The sequence below is a fragment of the Hippopotamus amphibius genome, chromosome 4, assembly GCF_030028045.1.
Source record: "Hippopotamus amphibius kiboko isolate mHipAmp2 chromosome 4, mHipAmp2.hap2, whole genome shotgun sequence".
Lineage (NCBI taxonomy): Eukaryota > Metazoa > Chordata > Mammalia > Artiodactyla > Hippopotamidae > Hippopotamus > Hippopotamus amphibius.
In genome coordinates this window covers 153,784,102-153,803,403 of record NC_080189.1, presented here as the reverse complement: position 1 = coordinate 153,803,403, position 19,302 = coordinate 153,784,102, and the positions used below count along the sequence as shown (strand labels likewise).

At 49.9% G+C, this 19,302-nt stretch overlaps 2 protein-coding genes across 19 annotated transcripts in view; both read left to right on the top strand.

Moving 5' to 3' along the window:
* Positions 1–4,149, top strand: part of TMEM229B (transmembrane protein 229B) — a 37,948-nt gene extending 33,799 nt beyond the window's left edge. For all 18 annotated transcript variants that reach the window (XM_057730569.1, XM_057730570.1, XM_057730565.1 and 15 more), the window contains one exon: positions 2,047–4,149. In XM_057730569.1, coding sequence (XP_057586552.1) covers positions 2,047–2,568 — 522 coding nt within the window. In that variant the 3' untranslated portion in view covers positions 2,569–4,149. The remainder of the gene's footprint in view (positions 1–2,046) is intronic.
* A 1,074-nt stretch (positions 4,150–5,223) lies between these two features.
* LOC130850969 (uncharacterized) lies at positions 5,224–16,741 on the top strand. Its single transcript, XM_057730563.1, has 2 exons — positions 5,224–5,868; positions 6,842–16,741. The coding sequence occupies exons 1-2, from the start codon at positions 5,224–5,226 to the stop codon at positions 7,100–7,102; spliced, it is 906 nt and encodes a 301-aa protein (XP_057586546.1). The 3' UTR covers positions 7,103–16,741.
* Positions 16,742–19,302: the final 2,561 nt, after the last annotated feature.

Sequence of the window (19,302 nt, the reverse complement as noted above, 5' to 3'; positions counted from 1 at the left end):
GGCAAATGACTTCTCTCTGAGCTTCAACTACCTTTCTTAAAAAATGGGAGGCAAACCACCTACCCTTTACACGTCTTAATTTTGTAAGAACCAATGGTCAAATGTGGATGAAAGTGCTTGGAAGGCCATCAAGCAATGTACATGCGTGGGTGTTATTGTGACCAGGTCTGCTGTAGGTGAAAGATGAGGCTGGGATTCCCAGACAGGTGGGCAGACTGCATATGTCATCTTGTTAACCTCTGAGCTCTCTACCACCTTGGAGAGAAGATTGCCACAGGTGTTGGCCTGGAGCCCACTGGCAGCTGGCAGAGCTGGGGTTCATGTTCTCCTGCTCTGCCTTCCCATTCTTGATATAACCCTGACTCTCCCACCCAACCCTCTGCATAAATGACATGTCACTTAGAGAATGCCTGCTCGGGGAGGCCTATGCCAAAGCTGCAGAACAGAGGACTGGGAGACAGTTGCTATCCTCAAGGGGTGTACAGGCTGGCTGGATCAAGAGGGCATGTACCTCAAAATAGTAAATAGGGGTGATGCTGAGTAACGGGCCAAATGAGTGATCCACACAGTTGCTGGTGGAGAGCTGGGCCAGTCTTCCGGGAAGCATGATGGGGCCTTGAAGACCTGTGGGGTTTAAAAAAGAGGAACGGAAGGGAATACGAAGTAGAGGGGAGGACTCTCTGGTTTCCTTAGCCCACTGGTTTCCTCTCAACATTGAAACTAAACACCAAAACCCCACTTAATGGAGCAGTTAAAGACAAATGTGACCACAACCAGCAACCACTTCACACCCATTAGAATGGCCATCATCATGAAACCAGAAAATAACAAGCGCTGGAAAGGATATGCAGAAATTGGAACCCTTGTGCATTGCTGGTAGGAATGTAATATGGTATAGCTGCCGTGGAAAACGGCAAGGCCATTCCTCAGAAAATAAAAATAGAATTACCAGATGATCCAGCAATTCCACTTCTGGGTAAACACCCAAAAGAATTAAAAGCAGAGATTCGAACAGATATTTGTACACCCATGTTCAAGAGCAGCATTTCACAATAGCCAAAAGGTGGAAACACCCGTTAATGGATGAATTGATAAACAAAATATGATATATCTAGATACATAGATCACAATAGAATATTATTTAGTCTTAATAAGGGAAGGAAATTCTGACACAAGCTACAACATGGATGAACCATGAAGACGTTATTGCTAAGTGAAATAAGCCAGTCACAACAGGACAAACACTGTATGATCCCACTTAAATGAGATACCTTAAATGAGACTCCACCTAAATGAGTAGTCAAATTCATAGAGACAAAGTAGAATAGTCCTTGCTGTGGGCTGGGGAGGGAATGGGGAGTTAGTGTTTAATGAGTTCAGGTTTCAGTTTGGGATGATGAAGACGTTTTGGAGTTGGATGGCGGTGACGGTTGCACAAGAGAATTTACTTCATACCACTTCAGTGTATACTACTTTAAAACGGTGAAAGTGGTTAACTCTTCTGTATATGTTCACATACACACACAATAGACGACAAATGTGACCAGTTGCTTACTAGAAAGATCTCAGAAATAGGTGTTGTGGAACTGTTTGAGAAGAAGTGGGGGGAGAGATGGGGACCCCAGTGGATGGACCTGGTGAAAAATCAGCAAGTAGCCTGGAAATGGGGGTGACTGGTGGGCCGGGACAGCAGACTCTTCCACTGACTGCAAATAATCCTAAGAAGTTATTATAGGGAGTGTAGTGGACACCTCTCTCCAAGGAGCACTTGAGTAGAGTTGCTCAGAGGAAGCCAGTGGGGCTGTGTGTTTCCGTCCTTTTATTTCTTATGCCTGCCTGGCTCGGGTAAGGTATATGAAATAAAGTAATGGACATGGAATTGGGTTAGGAATATGATGGTAACTAAAGAGAAAGGTCGAAGCAGGTGTGACATCCTCGCCAGCCTGGTCGCTTCAGAGACTCGAGCGGGGCGGTGGGAAGGCAGCAGCCGGGGGCCTCCCGCCTTCCTTCCTCCCTCACCTGTGGCTCCTCTGCATCCCCCAACAGCCGGCCCCAGTCGGCGCCATGGCTTCCGCCGAGCCCCTGACGGCGCTGTCCCGCTGGTACCTGTACGCCATCCACGGCTACTTCTGCGAGGTGATGTTCACGGCGGCCTGGGAGTTCGTGGTGAACTTTAACTGGAAGTTCCCGGGGGTCACGAGCGTGTGGGCGCTCTTCATCTACGGCACGTCCATCCTCATCGAGGAGCGCATGTATCTGCGCCTGCGCGGCCGCTGCCCGCTGCTGGTGCGCTGCCTCATCTACACGCTCTGGACCTACCTGTGGGAGTTCACCACCGGCTTCATCCTGCGCCAGTTCAACGCCTGCCCCTGGGACTACTCGCAGTTCGACTTCGACTTCATGGGCCTCATCACCCTGGAGTACGCCGTGCCCTGGTTCTGCGCGGCCCTCATCGTGGAGCAGTTCATCATCCGCAACACCCTCCGCCTCCGCTTTGACAAGGACGCCGAGCCCGGGGAGCCCAGCGGCCCCCTGGCCCTGGCCAACGGCCACGTCAAGACTGACTGAGGGGGGGGGGGGGGCTGCTGGGTGGGGCCCCGGGGGCTCTCATGGATCCTGTGCACGAGGGGACCAGGCTGGTGGAATCGCCCTCTCTGCACAGCACAAGCCCCACCCCGTAGGGCGCGCAGAGCCCCCCGCCCTGCACTGTGGGCGGGGTCGGGGTGTGGTCAGGTGTTGGGGGCGGGGTTGGCGGCGGCAGAGGAGGGGTCCGTGGATCTCGGCCCAGCTCCCGAGCTGCAGGCGGCAGGCCCGTGGCTACGCGGCGGCTAGACTCCGTGGGTGACTTTGGAAGCAGCAGGCCCTGTCCTGGCTAAGGGACTCTGAGAATGGGGTAGAAGGTGAGAGTTAAGGCCTGAGGAGGCTTTGGGCTGCTAAAGCGGCCACCTCCCTCCCTCTCACCTGGTTTAGTTGGGCTTTGGCTGGTTCCATTAGGCAATATTCAGGTGCTTGCTTGCAACCAATACCTCCCCCAGGGCCTGCTGAGCTGCAGCCTAAGAAGAGACTGGGCAGCCAGGAGGCTGCTGGGCCGGAGTGCTGGTCTGCAAGGGCTGGGAGGCCTTCCCTTGGCTCCTCTCCCCTCCCCCAGGGTCCCACGCTCCTCCCTTGGCCTTCTGGGGCTCCCCCCCTGGTGCTGGATTCCCACCAACCTGGGGCTTTTGGAAGTTTCAATCCCTGTGTGTTCGGTGGCGTTTCCCCCTTTTCTCTTATTTTCAACACCTTTACCACTAGCAGCCCCTTTATCCACGTCAGCCACCCCACCGGCCCCCACCCTTGACTCCCTGGCCAACACAGCAGCTGCCAGAGAGAGAACCTGAGCAGACGCCTCCCACCCTCTTGCAGCATTCCCTCCACTATTTCTGCTGGCCTGATTCCTGGGACGTTCCCTGTTATGCCTCCCCACCTCCCTGGTCTGGGGGGCTATGGCAGTGCCCCTGGTGCTCACCTCCCTGCAGTGGCTAAACACCAACGATACCCCCAACGCACAGTCAGGCCAAGATGGGCCCCACGGATCCACAATGGGGACCTAGAGACAAATCAGTTTGAGGGGGGAGGTGGGCAGGAAAGGCACCTGACTGGTTTATTTTCAAACCAGCTGGGGCAATCTAGCTTTCCAAGGGGTGGAGGAGCAGGTATCCAGTGTTGGAGAGTCATGGAGATTGAGTGAGGGAGAAAAAAAAGCCTTTCAACTTTGGGAGGGTCCTCAAAGCATCCTCAGTGGGAATGGGTCAGTTCTGGTTCTGCCATAACCCCAGCCCTGCCGCAAAACCTCCTTGGGGCTACCCCTCCTCGCCCCTCCCAGGAAGACGGACCCGTTGAGCTTGATCCTTAAACAGTATTAACTCTGCCATGCTCATGGGCATTGTCATCTCGGTTGCCCCACCTTCCCCAGTGACAGGTCCATTGCTGGCAGTGGACAGGTGAAATCCTAACTCCAGCCCACTTCCAGCTCTGCCCCCCTCCCCGAGGGGAGGGATCCGTCAGAACGCAGCCCATCCCATGGTACATGGTCTCTTCTTGACCACACTAGGACTCTTCAGTAGAAATTAGCCTTTCCCTTTTTATAGAACATTAAAAGTGATAATACCACCTGTGGAGAGAATCTCCTCTTCTTGCTGTACTGCTCCACCTAGACTGTGCAGACAGCACCAGCCAGGGCGCAGGCCAGGGTGGGGGTACTGGGGGTGGGCAGGAGTGGTGTCCTGGATTGGGAGAAAGGCTGGGAGACTCTGCCTTTGGCAGGGTTGTGTTCTGCAGTGACCCTGTCCAGGACGGGATAAGGGGTGATTTCCAACCTCTATGGCCTGGACAGGCTCCTCAAGTCCAGGCACGACCTACATTCTGCAGGGGTTAACCCTACCCTTGATTTTACTGTGGCCCCAATTCCAGGGCTTTGGGGCTTCCAGGGATTCAACCTTCCAGTGGGGGTCAGTTGCTTTCCATCTAAAGGTGGAGGGGATTCCAAAGGAAGAATATTGTCTGGTTCCCGGTTCTGTCTGAGTAATTGTTTCCTTGGTTTTTTCCCCTTGCTCCATGTTATCTCGGTCTCCTGGACCCCACCACTCCTCCAAGCTCCCACATGGGCCCTTAGACCACACCACTCACCTTTGCTGCCCCCTCCACGACAGAATCTGGTAGTCAGCTTGTTGATGTCTCCCAGCCCAAGACCTCCATGATTCTCTGCCAGAGCAAGCCCTTGGATGGCCCGCTGGGACTGGCCACTCCAGGGGTTTCCCTGTCTGCATTCCCTGGCACCACCTCTCTGGGCCCTATAAACTCCCAAGTGTGAGAGGTCCCCGTGTAAACCTGCCTGCCTGCAATGTGCAGAGCACTGTGCTTCTGCTTCATCCAGGTACCCCATGGCTCCTATTCTCCCTTATAGGGCACAGAGTCCCCAGCAAAGGGAGGTGATGACCTGGAGCTTGACCACAGGATCTGCAGACTCAGAGCTCACCAGAGGTCATCCAGACCTCAACTCTTGCTTTTTTGGGTATCTTCAGGGCCCCAATCCTACAGTGCCCAAGGACTAAACGTATGAAGTAATTCCAGCCCTGCAAAGCAGGAGAGAATTTGCTCAGAGTTTATGAGCCTCTGGTGTCCTGGGCCTCTCTCCACTGCACACGGCAGCATCTCTGAGTCACAGATCGCCATGTGCTGCCTTGCATGGTTGAATCGCTTCTGATGTCTGCTAGGCATCCTGTCCCTTGTGCTGTGTCCCCTCTGATGCCAGTGAGTCACAATGGCCTATGCTTATTCACAGCAATAATACCTAGGGAGTGCCCATTTAGTCCTTTTGTCCTGGTCCCTCGCTTTCTGCATGGGTCTCCTGGGGAGGCAGCCACTGAGTGGGTCAGTTCATCAGAACCTGTATTTATAGAGCTCTGGGCTATGCAGACATCATCACAGGGGATGCAGAAAAATGGGAGGCCCAGGCCTGGAGGAGTTACAGCTAAGGCAGGGAAAGCACCTTCCACTGTGAGGCCATTCCAGGCCTGGAGGAGCTTCTTGTCCCTGCTCTGCAAAAGGGTGGGTGGGACTGTCTCCCAGCTGTGGCAACTCTTCAGGACACATGACTGGTTTGTGCGCCCATTGCCTGCTGTGTTTCCATTGGTCTCTTTGTCTCTTTCTTTTCACATTCGTGCACATGAAATATACTGGTGTTTGTGTTCCAGGACTGGCTCTGACCCGTCTCTGTTTCTTCTCTGTTGGAGCCCCTTCCCTAGAGGCTGCTGGAGGCCAGGCCCTGCACGCTCTGGCATCACACTGTCCTGCAGCATGCCGGACGGGACCATGCTGTGGGGAGGGCAGGTGACACTCTCCATCAGTCCTTTCCACAGTCTCTGCGCTGACCCTCTCTGGTAACCTGAATTCTGCACCCAGCCCCTCACTCCCCATCATAATCTGGTCCAGTCCTGACTTTGGGCTCAGGCTCCAAGGCAGATGGGGAGGTCCAGGCAGTATCCAGGTTGGCTATAGGTTACTGCATCTGCCCATGAGATGGGCTCCTCTCGAAAATGTCCGCCATGACCTGCAATGTCTCATAGGGCAGGAGGGCCCATGGAAGGAGTCTGAGGGCACCCCACAGAGCTGGAAGGCTAGAACCCCTTACTTCCCATTACCTTGAGATTCACGCTTTTTAGAAGCAGGGAGTTCTGCACTCCGCCTGGCAGTGCTGCTTTCCCCGAGAAGTGAGTTTGGAGGGAGGCATCCCTGCTCTGTGTACCTCTGCTCTGTGTAGCATCCCTTTTCCTCCTCTACCCCCACTATGGTCCTGCCTACTTTCCTACTTCTGGGAAGAGGTTGGAGGGTTCAGAATTTGCTCAGCTAGTTTAACCAAACCAAAATGGCCAGCCTGCACTGCTGTAGCCAGGCTATAGAATACCTCCTAGTTTTCTGAATGGAATAGGCAGTGTATACACTTCCTGAATCATTGAAAAGGCCCTCTGCCTCCACCACTCACTTGATGGTGTTCATTTCTTTCCCTGAAAGCTCTTCCCCTTGTACAAATGAGCAAAGCCCCAACAGTCATTTACATGTTAGTATAAACAAATCTATAAAGCTAGTCCATTAGAGCAGGTGTTTATAAAAAGAAAGAGGCAAGCATAAAGGAACAGGGTCTACCTGATGGAGCTTCAGAGAAAAGGCAAGAGGTAGGACCCAGAACAAGGAAGCTGAGGGGACTTGAGACCCTTCTTCATTGACCAGCTCCTTCCATACTCTACTCAATGGATACCTTCCTTTCTTGATACTTTCCTTCCTCACCCCCTCTGTCCCACCCTAGCCCAATTCAAAGGGACCTTCTGACTCATCATACCACAGATTAGAAGAACAACAACACTGGTTCCTGTCGTCTGGTCCTGCGACTGTGGCCAGGCACTGCACTGAGTACTCACCCTCATTCTCGAATTTTCTCCCATCTGAGGTGAGTACCGTTATTTCCCTATTTTACAGAAGTCTGGTGGCAACCAGTCTACAATCTCAATTTACCACATCTCTCTTTTGTGGAAATGTAAGCAGAAGACCCTTTGGGGAGAACTTGTGATGAGTCAGGTGCCCTTTTGTACTTTGATGAGATTCTGGATGTCATTAGAGTCCAGCCCCTCCAAATGCTATTCACAAAGAGAAACGAATGTTCAGAAGGAGGAGGTTTGAGGGGAGAGATGGGGTGATAAAGAAGGAAGTATGGGATGCCATCTTGGCCAAGACTTAAGCCAGTTGGCACAAGGATCCCTCCTCATGGAGGGAGGGTTGCACAGTTTTGGCCTCTGGAAACCCTGGGTTTAGGCTTGACACCTTCTCTTCCATGTGCAGCTTTATTTATTCCCTGTGCCTTTCGCCTTTGATCCTATTTCCTTCTCTTGAGATTAAACCTGAGCCCCTAGCTGTAGGTACTCTCAGAGGGTTTGAAACTACCAAGTGAAATCTTTCTCCTTTTGAAAACTCAGATGGGCCTGAGAATTGATCTGGTTAATTCTTCAACTTCTTATTTGACACCTGCAGTGAGCCAGGGACGAGGTTAGTTACTGGGGTGCTCACAGCTAGTCAGGAGAAAGGCATCGAGTGTTCTTTCATGCAGATAGTTATATCAGTACGGTAATGTTGATCAGGCCTCTGGAAGAAAAGCCTCCATTTAACAGAGGAACCTGACTTGTCTGCAGGGATACGTAAGGTTTCCCCAGGGTAGAGACACATAGTGCAGACCTGAAGGTCAAGTACTGATGCTTTTAGGGAATGGGGGATGGGGGGTGGGGGTGGGCTAGCTTCTCACTGTCCAGAAATGCAGACATTGTGCTCTGGGAGATACTTAGAAAGGTAGAGTGCAGAACAAAGCCAGCACACAGTGGATGCTTTAAGGACTCTTGATGAATGAAGTCTTACAGTACGTCAGCTCTAGTAAGCCCACCCTAAAGGCCAGGCCGAATGTTCCAGAGCACCACAGCCCCCTTTGGGAACCTGGAGTTAGGAATCCTATTTAAACAACAACCACCCTGCCATATCTGTGCCCACTGCCATAGAACAACTCACCGCCCTTCCCCCTCTTTCCAAACCATTAGTCCCTGCAGAGCCCTGCCAGCATTTCAGCTTCACGCTCAGAGTCTTTGGAGCTTGGCCAAAAAGCCATCTTCATTGATTTGTCCATTGCTTCATTCTGGTGATATACTTTCTAGGTGTGGGCAAAGGTGCCCTTTCAGTGCCAAGCAGTACCAAGAAGAAGGATCCACTGATAGTCTAGTCTGGCTTCTTGCCTCTGTCATAATCACACCTTCCAAACTGAAAGGAGATGTTCTGGTTTATAAGGGTCCACTGATGGTGAAAGGTCCTGAGGCTGAATCTTCTTAGTTACAGCATGGGGTTGTATTAGTTTCCTGTGGCTGCTGTAACAAATTACCGTGAGCTAGCTGGCTTCAGACAACAGAAATTTATTCTCTCACAGTGCCGGAAGTCATAAGTCTGAAATCCAGCTGTCAGCAGAGCTTTATTCTGGTGGTTCTAGGGGAGAATCATTCTTCGCCTCTTCCATCTTCTGGTGGCTGTTGGCATGTCTTGGCTTCCTAGGCTTATGGTGGCATCATTCCAGTTTTTGCCTTGATGGTCACGTGGCCTTTTCCCCTTCTGTGTCTTCTCCTCTTTTGCCTCTTCTAAGGACATTTATCATTGGATTTAGGGCCCATCTAAATAATCCAGGATGATATCTCAAGATCCTTAACTTAATTACATCTACAAAGACCCTTTTTCCAAATAAGGTCACATTCACATGTTCCAGGGATTTGGATGTGGCTATAGCTTTTGGGGAGCCACTTAGGGGTTAAGGAGGGAGATTTCTTCTTAAACCCTGCATCCTATACCCATTTAGGGGTTCCATGAAGAGCGAGAGCTAGAAGTGCAGTGTGGGGTAACCTGGGAGACAACTCAGGGATTTAGGTTGGGGTTGGAGCTCTCACCCCAAGACACAGCACTGTAGCTGCAGTGCGTTTTTCTGTTTAGATACAGATCTGACCACTTCACTCCCTACTCAACCCTTTAATGATTTCCCATTACCTTTAGGATCAAGTTCACCTCCTCGGTGAGGCTTACACAGCCCTTTGTGGTTTGGCCTCATTTCTCACCTTCCCCTCAGTCCTGCACAATCCAGGGAGAATGACTTGTGGTTCCCCTGGCAGCTCCCCGCTCACTGCCTCTGGGCCTTCAGCCCTGTGTGCCTCTTCCTGGAACAGTCTTACTCCTTCTCTTAGCCCAACTAGAGACAGATGAGCTCAATTACAGCCAGCATTGTTGGTCTCTGTTTACTTCGAGCTCTCCCTGGACCCAGCTCTCGACTTAGTTCAGGCAAACTCAGGATGGGAGCTGTCTCCCTGGAAACTCTCAGCGTGACAGCTGCCAGCAGCAGTAGCTAAGTTCTTCCAGTGCTGTCCATGCAGTGGACCTTGAATCATTTATTCACCCTGCTAAACACCAGCTCCTATACTAGGACTGCACAGGACAGTGAACACGGCAGACTCGTCTCTACACTCCCTGCCTGATGCCTTCATCTGAATTGTGGGGTTCAGAGAACACTGATGGGCTGATTTAGGGAAAAGGAATTAACTAGATTTAGGGGTCAGAAAATATGTTTATGTCTGATAGCCAGGAGAGGGGGTAAGTGAAAGTCTCCAGGTGGTAGAAAAGACAACACACACAGAGGCTGGGAACTCAGAGAAAGAGCAGGGGTCCCTGTGGTTCTGCAGTAGCTTCCAGGGTGAAAGATAGAGTCCACAGGAAGCCAAGCTAGATCATGAAATGCCTTGTAAACCAAGACAGGGAGCGACAGATATAAACAAATGAGAAAAGAACAGGCTGTAATACATTAAAACAGAGTGGTGTCCAAATGAACAGGGAGTGCCTTTAGATCGGGTGGCCCCAAAAGGCCTTTGGGAAGAGATGATATTTAGGTTGAAATCTGCATAATGAGGAGGGCCAGCCACATGAAGATGGGGAAAGAGTTTTTCTTATTTTTTTCTTTTTAAATTTTTATTGGAGTATAGTTGCTTTACAGTGTTGTGTTAGTTTCTACTGTACAGCAAAGTGATTCAGCTATTCATATGCGTATATCCCCTCTTTTTTGGATTTCCTTCCAAATTTAGGTGATTTAGGTCACCACAGAGCATGGAGTAGAGTTCCCTGAGCTATACAGTAGGTTCTCATTGGTTATCTATTTTATACATAGTATCAATAGTGTACGTATGTCAATCCCCATCTCCCAATTCATCCCCCACCCCTTTTGCCCTTGGTAGCCATACGTTTTGTTCTCTATGTCTGTGTCTCTATTTCTGCTTTGTAAATAAGATCGTCTATACCAATTTTTTCAGATTCCTCATGTATGCATTAATATACGATATTTGCTTTTCTCTTTCTGACTTATGGGGAAAGAGTATTTCAAGCAGAGGAAACAGCTGGTACAAAGGCCCAAAGGTGGGAATGAGTTTGGTTAGTTTGAGGAAGAGATAAAAGGCCAGCATGGCAGGAGCTTATTGAGAAAGGGGGTGAAGAGGAGGGCAGGGTGCAGGTGGGCAGGGGTCAGAGTGTGTGGGGCTCTGGGGGCCTGGGTCGGGGGCAGAGAGGCGGATGTGAGAGCTCTCAGAGAAGGAGACTTGTGGGGCCTGGCCCAGCCCCTCCCGGGGAACCCTCCCCAGGGGTGGGGCCTGGTAGGAGAAGACTGCAGGCAGAACCTGGGGTCCCTCAAACCCTAGCAGCTGTCCTGCCCTCCTGGAGGCGGGGTCATGGGTTGCGGTGAGCGTAACTGAGAGATGGGTGTATTTGGTTTCTGCAAACCCTTCTCTCTACCTGTTACATAAGCGCTCCTGCCCTGGGGTAGATTGTTCCAGGCTGGGTCCTGCAGGGCTTAACAAACTAAAATTCTTTCTCTCTCTGTCTCTCTCTTCCCCCCACTCCCTCTCTCTTTCTCTCTCTCTCACACACACACACACACCACGCACACCACACATACATGCACCCCCCCACCACCACTTACCCAACATGCACAGTACACACACTCTCCTCATTCTGTGCAGCCTCTGAGGGAGGACCCATCCTTTGACTCACTCACCCTTCTCTCAGGATGCACCGACCAGGAGTGTCTAATCCACCTCGCATCCAACCCATCTCACCTCACCTCACCCCACCTCTTCTGCCTCAACCTTTGTGAGAGGGACCTGCAGAGCCATCCTGAAGTTATGTGGGAGCCCAAGCCCCATCCCACCCACAGACCTTTGGAGTCTCAGGACCCTGGCAGTACTGGGACAACCCAGAGCTGGGCAAGGGTGGGGATAGTACAGGTATTGAATCAGACAGACTTTAGGTTTCCCCCTGGCTCTGCCACTTACTCTCTGTATGACTTCTGATAAGACCCTGAGTCCCTCTGAGATTAGCTCTGTGGATTTAGTTCAAACTTTGTTTAGCCTGATTCACTGGGAGCATATTCTAGCCTCCCTGGCAAAGGCTGAGCGTAAAAGTAACCACATTAAAGGTTTGGAGCAACCAGAGGGGGTATTACTTTCCAGTTCCCTGCAGCAAACGTCTTACAATGGATGATTTGCTACCCCTGATATTAAAAGTCCGTGGGCGTTGCCCTCAGGGATTTTTCTCTGCCAGCTCAGGCCCACCGCTGGCTGTAAGGAGACCTGCCTGGGACTCAGGGTTTCCTGTGACATAACAGGAAGGCTTGGGCAAACCAGAGCAAACTGTTGATCCTAGCTGGTGGGAGTTTACAATATCCTTACCAAATACAATTCCGTGTACTTCCTGCTTTGCAGGATGACCTCCTCTCCCAGGCCAAGGAAGGACAAGGGTGTCCAAACCAGGACAATCAACCCCTTTTTCTTTGAGTATCAACACAAAGCCTAAAGGGACTGTCCAATAAATCGTTCCTGCCTGGGTCCCCAGAGGACTTTGGGTTCCTGTTGTTTTCTCAGAATGTTCTTTAGCCTTGCCTAAGACACCTTGAGGTGCCTCTCACAATTTTCCAATTAATTCCTCCTTAGTTTGTGTCAGTCCGTTGATTCTGTTGCGTGTAACCAACCCTTCTCCCACTCTCCGCACAGCAGTGAGGACCTTCTGTGTGCTGACGATCCAGAGTCCTGCTGCACTTTGACTTCTGTTAAGCATCCGACTGCCACCTGCAACCGTATCTTTAGCCCTCACGCTCCTCCTTCCTAATTGGTGGGACGTGGCTCATGCCTTGAACTCACGCCCCCTTTTCCAGTTCGCGTGCACCTCACCTCCAGAAGACCTCACTCATTGCAGTCTGTCTGTGCTTGCCACCCCTGCACCTGTTCAGAACCTTGACTGCTGAAAGCTGAGGAAGTTCCAACATGGGAGTGCCCCAAACTAGATTCTTCTTTTATAAACTGTAATGCACCCAGAAGTGCAAATCGTGAACTTTCACATTTTGTGTATATTCCAGGATTCAGACCTGATTCGAACGGGATTAATCTGATTTAGGAGCTGTCCTTTTCTGCAGTAGGGTCTCCAGGAAACATTGAGAGCTCTGAACTAACATTAGCCCACTTTCAGATGGGGAAACCGAAGATCTCTAAATTCTTTAGAAGCAGACAGTCTGACAAGTACCTCTGGGCGGGCAGTCAAGGACAGCTAATGCCCACTGCCTACCTGGCTCGCCCAAGGGCTGCTCCCTGGGACAGTCTCTCCTGCTGAACCAAAGCCAAGGGTCAAGGCAGGAGGCAGAACCTTATCTAGACCTCTTCAACACCAAAGAACAAGTCTCTTCCTTGGATCACTTTAGAAATGAGAACAAAATAATGTGAGGTGTTAGTTTGCTGACTTTCACTCAATCTGTTCCCCCAGGGTCTTAGGCCTGCTGACCAGCAGGACCCGATGGCACCTTTTGCAGGACTATCTCATCATTTCTGCCTTTGTGTAGGCCTTAAACATCCTAAGAAATGACTCATCTTCTCCTGATTGACATATCTGTGCATCCTTTCTAGTTATCCATGTAGTTTTCCTTCCGATGACCCTGCTGAAGGCACTTGGGACCCAATCCTAGCTTATGTTTCATGTCCTTGAGATGCCAGCTGAACTTGTTGTCCACAAGGAGGGAGGGTGAGAGGAAGAGAGAAGGGAGTGGGGAGGGAAGGCATAGAACCGGGAAAAGGAAGGACCAGATTGCTCCACATTCACAATGCTATTTGTAACCAGTCTTTCTCAGTCTTTTCAGAATGCGGCCATCTACACCCTGTGTTCTCCTGGCAACTTCCTGATTGCTCAATAGAAGTTGTAACATCCCAGGCTTTGAAGTCATCAGAACTGAGTTTGAATCCTAGGTCCCTGACTCACTTAGGTGTGCTATGTGTCCTGTCAAAGCTTCAGTCTTCCATCTGAAAATGTGGCTAATATTGGTCCACACCTCCCAGAGTAGTGGCGATCAGATGACACAATGCTTGTCAAGCGCTTGGCATGAAACTCAGTGTCAGATATTAGGAGAAATATTCTCCTTTGTTAGTCGCATAAATCAGGTGCAAGCAGATGTCACTGCAGCAAGCATTTCTGGACTCCTGCTGATGTGGTGATGGTGGCCAAATCATGGGCTTTGGATGCTCCCAATCTGAACTGGGCCACTTATTATCAATAGGAAAGCAAATTAGCCACTATACACATGAGTTTTTTTATTTGTAAGGTGGGGATGATCAAACCTACTCTATAGGATTATTCTGAAGGTTAAGTTAAATAAAATTATATGTCTAGATGCTTAGTACAGGTCCATGAGTCCTTACCCAAAACCCATGGGATTTTGCAAGACTTTTTGGATTTCAGAAAAATAATAACATTTATATGCTGTATATTTTGCAACTCCTCAGCCAGGTGTGAGTCAGCACCCCGTGGTCTAACACATTATTATTTCTACAGGTAACTTATGAATATCGTACTAAGTGGAGTAAATAAGTTCTTACCTTGTGAGACAGGCAGGGCAAGTATTAAAATTCTTACTTGACAGATAACAAACTAAGGTTCAGGATAGTGGGCTGTTCAAGAACACATGGTCTATAATTGGCAGCTCAAGGATCCCTGGGTCATCTGGTCAGCTGGCCCAGGGACTCTTCCTACCACACCACACGCTGTGACAGACGCCACCCGGCTACAATCATTCCCTGTGCTTAGTGACATTTTAAAAATAGCAGCTACTAAATAGTCAAGTTTTCTTCTCATCTTTCTAAGTGGACGTGTGTATATTTCGACACTCTTCACATATTCTGCTTTTCCCACTTTGGTACTTGGTACGCATTTCTCTGTATGGTATTGTATTGTGTTGTGGTGTCATTTTTAAGAACTATACAGTCTTCCAGAATCTCAATATAACCCAGTTGGCTTAGCTATTCCCTGATCGCTGGGTATTTGCATGTTTTCAATTTTGTACTGTTCTAAAATAATGCTCAGTCACTCACTTTAAACTTTGCCTTGGGGAGGAGCAAGCACATTGATCTGAAAACACTCGTCCCTTGAGCCCCTGGCTGGCTGGCAGCCTTTGGGAGATTGTATTTCCAGGCACTTCTACCATATATGTGTTGTGCCAATCAACTAATCATTAGGGTTTATTGAACGCCCACGTGGGGAACAGGGAGCTCTTTGGCGCTGGGAGGAGGCACAGAAGCATAAGGTGTCTCTGACCCTTAAGAGGCTGATGCGTAACCCAGGAGGCCTTTCAACTTCAAACCAAGCTGTGTTTGTATCCAGCAGCGAGGCCTTCTAAGCAGGGCTGGTAAAGATGGGCACCGGCATGTGACGTGAGTGGTGAAAGCAAGAACTTTAAATAGGTCTCTGATGTATCCCCTTGCCTGTCAAGGGCTTTGGTTCCATTCAGGAAGAAGAGGCTAAAAATGAAACCATGAATGAGGAAAACAAGGTCAGGTGTTCTATGAAAACTTTCCTAATTTATCAAGTTTTACTTTCAGACTCCAACGGTCAAGGATGAATCATTAAAAATCAATAGAAAGTACCACCGGCCTGAATCCCCTTGGTGGGGGGGGGGGGGGGGGGTCAGCAAAAGGATTAAGCAAGACCTGGTTGCTGGTTCTTTCTAACTTCCCCTTAAGCAAATTAACCTCCTTCTGCCTCTGTTTGCCCATCCATCAAATGGGAACGACAGTAATGTTCTCATGGGACTCACAGGACTGTAACAAGGACCACTTGAGACCCTGATAAAGTGTGTTAAAAAGAACAAAGTGTTGCCCAAATAACCTGGGGGAGGTTAGGGTCCACATCTCACTCACTGCCGCATCCCAAGCACCTATACAGCGTGGGCCTGGCACGTGGTAGGGGCTCAGCAAACATTTGTTGAGCAAATGAGGGAATTAGCAGGTGTAATCACAAGTCCATCAAGGGCAGAGGACCGCACATCATTCTGAGCCTGTGGGGGAGGCTCACTCCTCAACCGCACATCCATCCTCCCCAGAGCAGTCCCCATCCTGTTTCTGTCACCCCCAATCCACTATAAGGAGTCCCTCATGCAGGACAGCAAAGATTCAAAGCTTTCTGTTCACCCTCGGTCAGGGAGCAGAGGCCAGCGCTGACCTCAGCCCGTCTCCTTGGGTTTCGGGCTGCAGAACTCGCTGTCACAAGCGGCTGGCCAGCTCCGCCCTCATTTCCCGCTCCCGTCTGCTGAGGCAGGGGAATGTCGGGCCATCGGAGTCAGCAGCCAACGGCAGCTCTCTGGTCAGCTGAGAAGGACACCTGGCACCAGCGAGCAGCCGTGCCCGAGGCACCACCAGCCAGGGCCTCAGGTGTCCCGTCATCTCCCAGCCTGCTGCTCCTGGGGCATTTGGTACCAACAGCTCCTGGCTGGCCTCTACGAGGGAGTTCAAAGAGGCTCGCGTCCAGCCTGCTGGCTGGACTTTCCCAAGGAGGTTTCCTGTATTTCTTTCTTTTCTTTTTTTTTTAATTTGTTTTTTTTTAAATAAATTTATTTTTATTTATTGGCTGTGTTGGATCTTCGTTGCTGTGTGTGGGCTTTCCCTAATTGCAGAGAGTGGGGGCTACTCTTTGTTGTGGTGCACGGGCTTCTCATTGCAGCGGCTTCTCTTGTGGAGCATGGGCTCTAGGCGCGCAGGCTTCAGTAGTTGTGGCACTCGGGTTCAGTAGTTGTGGCTCGCGGGCTGCAGAGTACAGGCTCAGTCGTTGTGGCGCACGGGCTTAGTTGCTTCACGGCGTGTGGGATCTTCCCCAGCCAGGGATTGAACCCGTGTCCCCTGCATTGGCAGGGGGATTCTTAACCACTGTGCTGCTAAGGAAGCCCAGGAGGTTTCCTGTATTTCTTGAGTCAGTGTCTTCTTTCTCATTGTGATATCCTCAAGGACAGGACACGCTGTGAAGGTTTGGATTTCTACGCAGCTGTGAGGTTGTGACAACCAGTCACTTTCCGAAGTCTGGTTTTTTTCCTTATGCATTTGTTTGTCTCTTTATTCTCTGCCTTCTCCACCCAAATGTAGGGTCCAGAGGGCAGGGAGCATGTTTAGTCCTTTCACTGCTTTCTTGTCCCTGTGCTGAGAACTGTGCCTGACCCAAAGCAGGTGTTTAATTAATATTTGTAATGAATGAACAAACATGAACTTTTTTGCAATGTTTGTTACATGTGGTAAGTGATGGCTATTATAAGTAATTATTATAAATTAAAAGGAAGCAGTAACTTCCATAGTCTCTCAAGATTAACATACAGATTGTCCTGCCTTATTCATTGATTATTCATTTTTTCTTTCGTTCATTCATTCGTTCATTTGGTTATTCGTTCAACCTTGTGTTTGATCTGTAGGAGAGATGTGAATTAACGACTCACATCATGTGTATGTCGGGGCTACAGAATAGGGATACAAACTTCTACAAGCATCTATGATGGGGCGGGGGTGGAGGATGTGACCTAGTCAGGGAGGTCAGGGGAAGCTATCTGGAGGAAGTCGCCTATGAGCCAAGATCTAAAAGAAGAAAATCATTAACTGGGAGCCAGAGTGGGGACAGGAGGAAACTGCAGGAAGAAGGGATGATGTGTGAAAGGCCCGAGGGTGGGAGGGAGTGTGCAAGGAGGAGAAACTGAGGACAGCCAGGGACTGAGGAGGGCAGGATGAAACTGGGTCAGCCCCAATGGCGAGGCCCGAGCAGAGCAGATGGCCAGCAGCATCCAGATGTGCTCAATAGATGCCCTGGGCCAGGGCAGGTGCCCTCTGTAGGAGATGTCGTCTCCTCCAGGAGACTGGTCCCAACCCCCCAGTCTAGGTAAGTCCCCTCCTTTGTGTTCCCAAGGGACCAGGGCTTCCTCTTATCACTTAACTTATAAAAGTCTACTTTAATGATCTGTTTTCTTATTTTTGGTCTCCCTGTCTCTCAATTTGTGAGCTCCTTGAGAGCAGAGAATTTGGCTACTCATCCTGTGCCACCAGTGCCTAACACAGTGCCTGGGACATGACAGATGACCCACAGTGTTTGATGAGTGAATGGAGGGCCCTCAGGTCATGGCATGTGCTGGACAGGTGTTTCTTCTACACACTCAGAAAGCCCCAGCTGAGCCCTGTGCTGCAAACAGGAGAGTGTGGACAAGGGGCGGTGGTGGGGTAGGGGGAGCAGTGTGTGGGGTGGGGGTGCCTCTGCTGAGTTCTGGAGGAAAAGGGAGCCGGAAGACTGGAAAAAAGAAAGGTCAGAAGAGACTGTGTAGTATGAAGGAAAAAAAGATATACAGTACCATCCTTAAAAGGAAAGAGGGATGACAGTGCCAAGGAGGATTTACCAGGTGTGAGAAAGGAATGTTGACAGGTGAAGTTACATGGGTTTACAAAGATGAATAAGAGTGTCAGCTGGGCATTTAGCAAACTCTCATGTATTATGTGCCAAGCACTGTTCTAAGTGGTTTGCAGGTATTTAACATTTAAATCCTCATAATAATTGCATGAAGCATTTAACTATGACTATGTCTATTTTACAGATTAGGAAACTAAAGAGCAGAAAGGTTAAATACATCCCTCAGGGCCGAGCAGCCAGGTTCAGAACCCAAGCACTTTGACCTAGAAGTCAGGATCTTATTCCCACCCTGTGCTGCCCTCAAGCCAGCCCTTGCTCTGCTGCTGGTATAATTGAGGAATTGGTATCATTTTTAAGATCTTCCTGAGAGGGAGGTATGATTCTTCCCCATTTTGCAGATGAGAAAACTGAGGCTCAGAGAGGTTAATTTGCAGAAGATAAGCCAGCTGGTAAGTGGGAAAGCCAGGACCTAAGATTGCAGCCACGCTCACTGTCTCCCATGTCCCCCTGATGCTCTTAGCTGAGCTCTAAACCTAGGTTGTTGGGCGACTCCCTCTGCGGCGTGGGAACCCCAGCCAAGGCCTGGCAGATGCAATGCCCTGTGTACGTTTTTCTGACCCAGCAGCACCTTCTCTACTCCGCAGCTTCCCCCAGCTCTGAGCCTCTAACCCACCACTACCCAGACAGGAACACTATCTTGACCTGCCACGAGATTAGGAACGGCTAAATCCATCAGCAGCTTTTGGGGGGAAAAATAAAATCTATTTATACATACCTGATGGGCAGGAAGGCGACAGCCCCATCTAGGAGAATGTGGTTGAGGATTCAGCCAGTCAGCATCTCGGAGACCTGCATGGTCCACGTGCAACATCCCACGCAGGGCTTGGAGCCTCTGGCAGACGCTCCATCTCACTTGGATGCCAGGATGCTTTCCCTGGTGCTGCCCCTCCCTGCTCCCCTGCTCCATCCATCAGGGACTCCCTTGGTGCAATGGCTGACAGGCTCACACACCTGAAACCAGGGAAATGGGCAATTGGACCCAACCCAGCCTCCTTGACATAGAGGCCCAGGGCCAAGTTGATAGCTCAGACCTGTCAGGGTCATCTGACAGTGTCCCTCCAATACAGTCCCCCTGTACAGAGCTAATTTTGTATTACTTTTGGTCACTTACAGCGAAAGAAGACCTATCTATCTAATCCATTCCTTGTCTTAACATTATAACACTATTAAAGTAGATTAAATAATCACACTCATTTTCTCTCTCTCTCTTTTTCATTGTCATTTGAGCTGCTATAAATTCAAATGTCCCCCTCTAGACTTCTTTGTCTAGTTCAGGGCTCAGACAGAGAGACGGGAAATATTTTAGACTCTGTGGACCATACAAGCCCGATGCAACTACTCATCTCTGCTGTGGTACCGTGAAAGTATATAAACAAATGAATGTGGCTATTTCCAATAAAACCTAATTTT

What these genes read in the sequence shown, in the direction of transcription:
- LOC130850969 (XM_057730563.1), top strand. Translation starts at nt 5,224, where the DNA reads ATGGTTGAATCGCTTCTGATGTCTGCTAGGCATCCTGTCCCTTGTGCT. An exon ending in CCATGCTGTGGGGAGGGCAG is followed by an intron (nt 5,869 to 6,841) that starts GTGACACTCTCC and finishes GTCCCACCCTAG; the next exon opens with CCCAATTCAAAGGGACCTTC.